The sequence below is a fragment of the Chelmon rostratus genome, chromosome 11 (genome assembly GCF_017976325.1).
Source record: "Chelmon rostratus isolate fCheRos1 chromosome 11, fCheRos1.pri, whole genome shotgun sequence".
Taxonomy (NCBI): Eukaryota; Metazoa; Chordata; class Actinopteri; order Chaetodontiformes; family Chaetodontidae; genus Chelmon; species Chelmon rostratus.
The window spans coordinates 8,538,155-8,548,886 of NC_055668.1; the positions used below are offsets into that span (position 1 = coordinate 8,538,155).

General features: G+C 43.6%; 1 protein-coding gene across 2 annotated transcripts; it reads left to right on the forward strand.

The window, feature by feature from the left end:
- Nucleotides 1-604: 604 nt before the first annotated feature.
- On the forward strand, nt 605-9,711 carry LOC121614036 (guanine nucleotide-binding protein G(I)/G(S)/G(O) subunit gamma-4). Of its 2 annotated transcripts, XM_041947801.1 has the most exons (3): nt 605-624; nt 956-1,028; nt 9,583-9,711. In XM_041947801.1, the coding sequence occupies exons 1-3, from the start codon at nt 605-607 to the stop codon at nt 9,709-9,711; spliced, it is 222 nt and encodes a 73-aa protein (XP_041803735.1). The 2 variants fall into 2 exon arrangements, with proteins under 2 accessions (XP_041803735.1, XP_041803734.1); XM_041947800.1 differs by lacking the exon at nt 605-624 and having other exon boundaries at nt 930-1,028.
- Nucleotides 9,712-10,732: the final 1,021 nt, after the last annotated feature.

A 10,732-nucleotide genomic window follows, 5' to 3' on the forward strand; every position in this document is an offset into this window, starting at 1 on the left:
CTTCAGGATGGAGGGGACACCTAAATGGAAAAGGCCTGATAGCGTCCTACCTACGAGGGTGTGATTAAAAGCTATAAATTGGCTTCAGAGCCGTGAAGGGTGGGATTGGAAAATGAATTCACCGTCTGCAAAACAGCGGCTTCATAACGTCCTTTTAATACAGTAAAAATCTGCTTGATGCGATGAAAATAAATAAACAAATCGATGCAAAGGAGGGGGAAAATCCACAGTGAGTGTGATTTGATTCAGCAGGACCCCACCTCAGTGAAACTGCTCCATATTTTCATGCACATTATTACCAAACACATCTGTGGTCAGGTGTCAGGTCTCTGCTGTGGCCGCCGAACTGGGACGGTTCTGGAGCGAGGGGGTCAAGGGGCCTGAAACGAGAGCAGGATTCAGTCCCTGCACGGAGGGGTGCACAGAAAGGAGCAGATTTAAGATCAGTGCGGCTGCGTCGATGCACACTTTGTGGAGAAAGTTGGGGAGGTGAAGGTGGAGAGCGGGCAGACGTGTAGGTGCAGGGGGCAGGTGGAGGCAGAGTTGCAGGTTTGATTCCTGGTCCAGGAACTGTTGATCCAAAGGAAGCAACATAAACCCTCTCATGTCTGCTGAAGTGCCTTTGTGCAAAGCACCGGAGCCCCGCGGTGAACCGTGCAGCTCCAAAGAGGTGTGTGTGTTCATGCATGAGCTCTGAGAGAAAAATGACAAACTGCTGTCCAGCTGCTGCCTTTTAAGCCCTTTCTTCAGATAAAATGGAGCATGGCTGCTCTTGAACAGATTCCCCCAGACAAAATGGGTCCTTTTAAATAAAAGGTTGTGGTAGAGAATTGCTTGGGGGGGGGGTTGCTTTGTGGATTTAATGTGATGTTCATTGACTCTATGTGTGTGTCCCCCTTTGTGCCCGTGTTTGGCGTCACAGGAGCGCCATGAAGGACAGTATTGCCAACAACAGCACGGCCAGCATCTCCCAAGCCAGGAAAGCTGTGGAGCAGCTGAAGATGGAGGCCTGCATGGATAGGATAAAGGTACAGGGCTTTGACTGTCTCTCTGTTTCTGTTTATGGCTGAAGAGCACAGGCACAGTTGTCCCAAACTTCCATTTCATGCAACCACAAGAGCTGCCATTGGTTTAGACTAAACCAGGTCTGTACATGTATAATAATGAGTAGCAGCTTACCAGGAATAATGAATAACGAAGAATCAATAATGAAGTGATACCTGTATGTGATACAGATGCAAAAACCTGCATGCATCCAAGCCGCTGATTTAGACACATTGAGCGTTCAGAGCAGTGCAATAGCCTTCTCTTGATGAGTGGCAGTATTCAGCTTTCAGCAGACATTTCATTTTCAGTCATCTAATGTCTGAAAAAAGCACAGAAAATGTTTGTTTTTCTTGCCTGGAATTGGCAGCATTGTCATACGCGCCTGTAAAAGCTTAATATTTGCACACAGTTAAATGAAAGTAATCATTTATTTGACTAAAGAGCTGCAGAGCACGTCAATGAGGCACGCTGTTGCAATGGCTGACACGTTTCTTCATGATGATGAACTACGGCGTTCATCAATCCCACATGCACCGTCCTGCTGCCGTAAACACTCGGCTTGTGCACCGAATGTGTATTAATCCGCGTCTCCAATTAGTCCCCTTAATACACTATTTGGTCCTGTTGTGATTATGTTGGATAAAAAAAGATGGTGCCCAGTGGTTTCTGTACATTACAGAGTGTTTTTGGTTATTAAAGTGTACATATATTCAAGATTTTTAAATGGGCTGAGGGTGACAGAGAGGGTTTGAGAGACGTACTGGCGCATTGTTGGTTTTGGTCATTTCATGGAATTTGTAGCATGAATATAGAATACTGTCAGTTTTACCCTTTAAACCTTCATCAGGGGAAATGCCGTTGCCTCCTTCAAAGAGGACCAGGTCAGAGCTTTAGCCATCACCTCCTCTGTGACACACTTCACCTGCTGCCATCTTGACATTTTAAACCTCGGAACGCAAAGTCAGAAGGAGTAGTTCACATTATTGCTGAAAGCTGGATGAAAAGATGTGTGCCGGTCTCAGTCCGAGGTAAATGTGTAGCTACAGCTAGCAGCCGGTTAGCTTAGCTCAGACAGTGTATTAACTCTACAGTCCAGATGAGGTCTTTGTGTTGACCCCTATGTCCACTGCATTACGAACGCATTAACTCATGAATGAGATGGACTGATACAGTAGCAGTCCACCATCACTATCACCATCACTTTGTGCTTCGTCGACTGTCTTCACAAGAGCACGCCATCGGTTTTGCACTGCAGTCCTATAATGTTACCAGACTTGCCATTAAAAAGGCTAAAAACTGAAGAAGCAATGATATCACAGATGTATTCCATGCATTTTTCTTCCTGGTCAAACCCGGCGCTGACATGACCCACAGTGAAACTCAGCTGCAGACGGTTTGGACATTCAGTCTGGTCTTCACACCACTAGAGGTGATTTATCAGACTTCACACAGCTGCCTCTGGAGCCACAAAGGACTCTGCAAAACCTTTCCCACATATATGAACACTGATAATGTACCTTAATTTATTCCAACAGCTGACCGCATTCATGCAAAATGAATGTTTCTCAGCTTAGTTTTGTGCAACTTCTTCTGACAGGCGTCACATGACGCCTCCGTTCACCTTGAAAGCACCGGTGTCACCACCTCTCTGTCAGAGTGCATCTTCTGTGCACAGCGAGCAGCACCAATGAGGCTGTGAGGGGTGAACCCAGAGGCATGGTGGGCTACGGTGATTGTTGACCACTTCTGACGTTAGTTTTCTACCAATTTGGGTCATCCTCTCTGAGTCTCATCATCGAGATTCTCCTTGCTTAGCACTTCCTCATGCGGGCTCCTCCTTCTCATTTTACATTGCCAGCGTTTGATTTCGCCACGTGTGCAGCTTGTGATCTTCGGGTCTCCGGTTCATATTCCCAGCTGCAGTAAAGTAAATGTGGACATTTAAATTAGCTGGAGTTCACTTGTTCTGTATAATAATCAGATTCGTGATCCCCATAACCTCCTGCAGCTCCACTAGACTCTCATTGTGAAACAGTCCACACCTCATAAAGAATAACTGCTGTCATCAAACAACATCTGGTTAAATATTGACTTCTGAGTCCCATATATTCTTTATGGTTGAGATCAGCCACCATGTCGTAGTACTGTTTCTACAAATGGTGATTTCTGTATTTCTTCCATTCAATAGATGCAACTTTGACCAGAAGCAGTTGTATTTACTGCACAGTGTTTTCACCCCAATAAAAGGCAGTTTTACGTCAAACCTCTCTGCGGTGCGACGGGGCGGCTCTTCTCGACAGCGTTTGTCAACGACTTCTTGTGCATCTTAAAAGGCCGTGTCATCATCTCGTTGGTTATGCTCCTCATGTGCCCGGGGAGCGATTGCCCCGCAGCCCCGAGGCTGTTCGCTCAGCGTTATGGCCGGGCCTGGAAGCCCGCCACACACCATCATCCCTACTCAGCACAACGAAGGCTGCTTACAAGAAAAACTCCTGTTCCTAAAAACAAAGTGATTATCCCCAACTTGTTATCAGGGTTCAGAAGATGCATCATGCAGACCCCTGATTTAACTTCCAAGTTGACTTTTTGCTACAGCTTGTCATTTAAACCTTTCAGCCACTCTGATGTTTGCATATTTTTAAACGAGAAGGTTTGACATGCTCCGTTAATGCCCAGATGAAACCGATCATTTATATTTCTGCATAGATTTCCCTCCTACCGTCCAATTTATAACTCTGTGCGACCCCAGCAGGCATGAGATTCACCAGACACTTTGTTATGAGTTTAAACCTTTTCTTTTCTTTCTTTCGGCAAATCTAAATATGGATGAGGACTAATGCCACGTTCACGTCATACCACAGCAGCTGAGTGGAAAAAAAATGTTCACGTCAACCTCGGAGACATAATTCAGAGACATATTAAATAACAGAGAAGCCATGAAGAGTTTCAACTACATGGTCTAAAAATGTGGGAAACAGTCAGACTAATGTTTCACATAAAAACTTTGGCCACACTTTAAATTAAGGTACACATATTCACCATTTACTAGTTACTTAGTAGCATGCACATTAGTAGCTCTTTATTAGTCATTATAAAGCACTTATTGATGTTTTATTCTGGAGGTTGTTGATATCCTGACCATCGATGAGCAGTAATTAGCAGGGTTTTGAGGGGAAACTTTTAGTTATTGGCTTAGCAGTTGTAGAATCTGGTCATGCAGGTTAAGGGCTTTAAAGTGTTGCCGAAACTTTTTGAAATTGGGCACCAATCTTCTCGTTCAGTCCACTTTTATTTATCTTTCTACAACACAGGGTTGTACAATGAAACGCCCCTGAAAGTCCCCTTTTACCCACAAACAAAAAACTTTCATTCATGGTGAAGTGCGGAGGATGGATTTTTAAGATTTTATGCTGAACTGACACCCACCCCTGCCTTCCTTTTGGGTCGGCTGTCTCTTTGTTTTGTTGTCAGTGTTTATCCCCTCACACATTACGCTCAGGACCAGTGGTGATGGCCAGCATGACTGACAGAGGAACACAGAATATCCAAGAGCGTCACACTACGGGTCACAAAGCGATTAAAGTGGCACCAGGATCAAGCGTACCAAGGTTGTGCTTGAATCGCACTGTAGCTGTAAACTGTTAGAAACCGCGCTTAATAACCGGCTGTCAGGCCCAAAACCACGTGCAAGGTAAAGCTGTGAATGGTAAAACATGTAAAATGACAGGAAGTCTTTGTGTCAAATGAGCTGAAAAGTATGTGGATCACATCGTGTCTGAACAGGTTTGACTTGGGAGTTTTATTGTTCCATTTTATGGAAAAAGACTTGAATGTAAATGAATGTTAAATGTCACATCTGATCTCTATCTGAAAGGCTTTCACTCAGCTCCGTCGTGGCTCAGACAAAAAAAAAAAGTAAGCTTTCTGAATAATTGGCTTCTGCAGTCTCATTTGTCTGCGGTGTGATGCATCTTTGCTCTTATTTGAAAACCTTTTAGCACCAATAATTTAAACTTACTTGTAACCAGGCTGTGTGTTTTTTTTTTTTTTTAAAGGAGGACAGACAGCTTTGTTTCGTTGCTGGACAATCAGGCGTATTTTAGTTAAGTAGTGAGTTTGTAAGAGCAAAACTTATCTCTTAAAAAAAAAACATTAAATAAAGTGTGACATTAGTAAAGTTTGGTTTTCAGCCAACTATGATGACATTTACATGAAGTGTTCGGCAAGAGGCCCTGGGTTCACAAACAATTTCACTCTTTGAATCAGTGCTCACATTGTCAACAAGTCATTAGACGTAAAAATGTTCGAAGAAATACGAAGAAAAAAAGTTTATACTGATCTCGATAGCTGCCTATATTAAGCCACAGGCAGTTATAAATAATAAAATAAAGGTATTTCTTTAAGATTTCTGCAAATCTAAAAGTGAAAAAGTAACTCAGGTCCTCAGACAGCTGAGTTCATGAACAGCTTTAGTTGCAGCATGCTTTCACATCTGTATTATTTTCTCAACGCTTGTTGGATGATTGATAGCCAGGCAGCTGTTTGCGCTTTAATAACCACTTGGCACGTCAGATGTGGAGATCCAAGTAATTCCTCATTAACGGCCCCCCCAAAAAACGAGCCACTGAAGTAGAACGTGGCTGCAAATGAAAGCAGAGAAAAGTACAAAGAAAGAGGAGAAAACAGACAGTTGGCCACGTCTGGCGATCCCTTAAATTTAATTAAGGGATCTGATGAGGGAGAGTGTGTATCAGTGACAAGAGCGCTCTCTGTGCTGCTGATTGAGGGATCACCACGTTCTCATTAATTGCTCAATCAGCCAAAGGAATGTGATCTGTGCTAATTAGAAGGACTCTCCTTCCATCATGGGGCTGCAGTGTAATTACAGTCAGTCTGGGCCTAATGACACACACTGTGCAATACCATGTTTTGTCCTGTGGGGCTCTCGCTCTCTGCAGAAACCCTGGCTGCAGCTACATGATAATATAATTATTACATTTACTTTGATTATGAGAATAATTAAGCTGTTTACTTGCGTTCCAAGAGAAAGCTTTGTTAATGTTCCCACTTTGAGCAGGCTTGGATGCTCCAATAAGAGCCTGAATTGACCAAATAGAGGCGAAATTTAAACTAAATGTGCAGCTAAAATGATTAAAAGTTTTTAAATATTGCGTCTTCTGAGTGAGGCGACTGTGCTGAACGACTCTATGAGTACGACCTTAAAGCAGGCATGTCCAAACTATTCCATAAAGGGCCGTGTGGCTGCAGGTTTTCGTTCCAACCAAGGAGGAGCACACCAGGCCAACCAATCAACATCAAGGGATCCCTTAGTTATCAGCTGAAAAGGGAGATCAGCTGATTAAATGAGTCCAGCCTGGTGCGCTCCTCCTTGGTTGGAACGATAACCTGCAGCCACATGGCCCTTTATGGAATAGTTTGGACATGGCTGCCTTAAAGGCATAATATGTAACATTTCTGCACTAAAATGTCTAAAAATGACTAGATTGGTCGCCTGTCAATGGCGTCATGTCTCCTTTATCCCCCCCTAGCTGCTCTAACTTACAGGGAATCCCAGGAAACACCAGACGATAGCCACAGAGTGAGGAAGGAATCAGCCAACTAGCCACGCTGTTATTTCCTAGTGTTTGTATCGCTGACTCATAACGGGGCACAATTATGCATTTTCATCAGTAGTGGTTGTTTAACAATTCAAGACAACAACTCCCATGATCCCACGCTACGCCTTCTTTTGTTTTTGTTCTGATTGAGAGACCGCCGGCAGCAGAAATTGCATATGTGTGATAAAATTAGGTGTGACGTCCCCATCATTCTCAGCTGTACTTTAGTGCAAATTAGCAAATGTAAGCATGCTAAAATGCTACACTACGATGATGAAAAAATGCTAATGTTATACATGCTAGATCAGCATTGTCTCTGTCAGCGTGTTAGCTTGTTAGCATTTAGCTCATAACACATAACACTCACAATATTCTATATATGTCTTATCAAATCCCACAACAAGTCAATGAATTGTTCCAATTGACAAGCATTTTTCCTGCATGGTCAAAGCCTGACACACTAAAGCCCTCTCTACCTCGCTTACTGTCCAAAAACTATTAAAAACACATCAGTGAGTCACTAACAAATGCACTATTTTCTCCTGTTTGGGTAACATTTGTTAAAAACTACAGTGCCCAGCTGTTTCAGGACATTTCTTTAAATGGGAAAGAATATGTGTGTATGAGCCATTTTAATGACTCTCCATCTTCAGAAGGAACAACGGGCTTGTGGCATGACTGCCACAGATGGGGGAAGACAGAACTGAGAGACGGACTAACGCGCTGTTGGTCATGGTCTTTTGTTGGGATTTAACGTTACACCAGCCTTATTGTTGGTTGGAAACACAGGAATCTCGGCATATTGATCAGCAACCCTTCAGGCATGTTGTTTTATGCTGCAAGACTGTAAAAATAACACTGTATGAACCACGTTTAAGAGTCCAGCTGATGGATGATGATGGATTTCGTTCGCTGTGTTCTCTTGTGAGAGCTGCAGTGGGTGAGGTGAAGTGGCAGGGAGGAGATCAGATGGCTCTGTCCTCCATGTAGATCCCTGAGCCCTCACCGTCCCTCCGATGCAGCTGCTCCTCTGCTCTCCATTTGCGGCCTCCCCTCCCATCACCTCCCACTCAGCTCCCCAGTAGAAACCTACATTCACACGCGGTCTGACTGCACTGTAAAATTTATAGTCGCTGTTTGACTTTGTAAAATACAATATGCTTCCTGCCTTGAGGCAAGAAGTTTGTTGTTAGTCCCACCCGTCATTCCCCTCAGTTGGTCAAGGTCCCGCCTTAACGCCTGTCAGTCATCTGAATGAGCTGTCTCTTCCTGTTGCCTGAGGCTGAGTTAACAGGCATCAGTGCAGTCACCACAGGCACTGACGAGCAGGAAACACCGACCATATGCAATTTTAAAGACAAACGAGCCGTGCAACATTCAGCCAGATTCTGGGCAGGTCTGATCTGGTGCAAGTTTATCTCCGAAAACATTTTCTCTGAGCTGGAACTCACGGGGAGACCAGCCGAGCCTCTGTGCAGGTCCGTCAAGAAGAAAACACATCACACAGCTCTTCTCCAGTGCCCAGTGCCTCATTCACCTCCCCACTGATGCTTTCCGTTTCCTAGGCGATCAGGGTGGCCTCTCAGATTGTTTCTGTCAATCAGTCAGTCATGTGACTCGTGCATCATCATAGTACTCATCATCAAGTTAACCAAGCAACTTCATCCTTTTATAATAGACTTTGTAAAATACATAATACAAAATACAATGCATTTCTGAAAGATAAAGAAATGAGCGTACAACTGCACAACCAACTTTTCAAAATGCCCTTCACAAAATACAACAATACTTTATGCATTAGGGCAAAAAGGCCGACTCTCCATTTTTAGCCATGCTAGTGGTGTGGCTCAATATTTCAATATATCAACTATTTGATGGATCGCTATGAAATTTAGTTCATGGCCCACAGAGGATGAATCCTGATGAGATCCCCTGACATATCTTCCAGCACCACCATCAGCCCAACATTGTAATTTTCATAATATTTCCCATCAGCCTCAGCTTTACTCTGTGCCGATCATGTTACGACAATGTTAGAATGCTAAATTAAAAACGGTGAACATTATCCTTAAACCTTAGCATGTTAGCATGCCTGTGTTAGCATTTAGCTCAAAGCACCGCTGTACATCCTCAAAGAGCTGCTAGCAGGGCTGTAGACTCTTGTCGGTGCAAAAGAGCAAATTCTACTCTTCAACGAAAATGTTCGTAACACAGCGTATTCAAAGCTGTACCATCTGTTAATACTTATGAATAACCCCACCTGGAAGTTAGTAAAGGTTATCTACATTTGACTTTGACACTTGAAGCTAAAATTCAAATTATTCTGAAGTTTTTTCAGAACAGATGTAATCCACTGAACTCTTCAAAATGGCTTTTAATCTAGTCCTTATTTGATCCTCCGGAGTTTAAAAGGGCCATGTTGAAATCCAGCATGCCTCCCTCTGAATGAACAGCTCCTCGAAATCTCTTTCCCTCTTTGACAAAGATGTTGGTATATCAAAGCGAAGAGACCAGATGATTCTTTTCCATGAAATGTGCAGCTCCTAAATCGCAGCATCTACCCAGTGTTTCTGGGGCATTTTAGGCCTTTCTTAGATAGCGCCAAAGAAGCGATGACAGAAAATGAAGGGGAGAGAGACGCAGCAAAGGTCCCCATCAGACTTGAACTTTTAAGTCACATGAATTATATATCAGAAAACCGGAAACAGCTTCAGTCGTCGCCCTGATGAAGGCAAGGCAGCTGAAAATGTTGGAAGTCAAGCTTTAGATGTTGAAGTGCGACCACTTTTAATTGAGGTATTTTCAAAGATTTCCCAAATATCACTCGGGACAGTTAGAAGAAAAGAGATCAGTCAGTCCGGCTGTTCAGACATCTGATCACCTATCCATGTCCTTTCCTTTTGTCTCAACACGTCAGGTATCCAAAGCAGCTGCAGACCTGATGGCGTACTGCGACGCCCACATACGCGAGGACCCCCTCATCATGCCCGTGCCCGCCTCCGAGAACCCTTTCCGGGAGAAGAAGTTCTTCTGCACCATCCTCTGATGAGCTGCCGGTGGAGCTGTACGGGTGCAGGCATGGCGTTGCCTGGCTTCTCTGTCTTCACCACACCTGAAGCTACTGGCCGCAGGCGTTGAGTTGAGTTTTGCCAGGCGGACACTCTGTTGTTGGTCAGCTCTGTCCTGGTGGCTGAAGGTTTTGGGGGAGTCAGCTACCAAACTGGCAGCCCAGTGAGCGTATCATGTCTTGTTAAATAGGTTTGTTATTGCTTTGTTATTAGAGAACAGCCTTGCTCAGTGCTTAATGAGATGAGAGATGTTTTTTTTTTTCTTATTTTGTTGTGCTAGATCTTAACATGCCTCAGGAAACAGAAACTTGCCCAGTGTCTAGGACTTTTTTAAACATTTTTTCCCCTTCCCTGCATCTGAATAAAAGAAGTGTTCATCTTTGTGTCATCTTGAACACAATTTCAATTTGTTTTTCATTGCTTTCAGTGAACAAGTTTGACTATTTGTAGCAACACTTACTGAAAGCACCACTGAAATTTGACACTTCCCTCGCTAGTGGTTTCTGTTTCAGTTTGCCTCCGCAGTCACTGACAATTAGTGCTGCAGTACAGTCAGATTCAGATCCGAGCGCGGAAACATAGTGAATTATTTCAGTTTGTGCAAACTGCACTTATAATAAGAAGGAGGTGGCTGCAAATCAGTTCTGCTGCAAATAAATAAATAGGCTCTATTTATTGAAAGGTGCACAGCTAATGTTTCAACAGTGAAATGAGTTCTTCAGGGTTATCACTGTGCAAACAACCCTTAAGTCAAAAATTATTTATGAATCTGCCACCTCCTTCCCAGGCCCGCTCTAATGCATTCTACCTTTGCTGCTCTGTTTGATTTACTCTTCATATACTTCATTCACTTCAAATCAGAGACACTATCAGTTAATCCTGCCGCCCTCGACTGGAATATTTTTACAAGTTGCAGGAGATCTTTCCCTCTTATTTCCTTAACGGCCTCATTTGTTTTCTGGGCATGTTTCCTGAGCCTGATTCCTTTTGCCTGTCCTA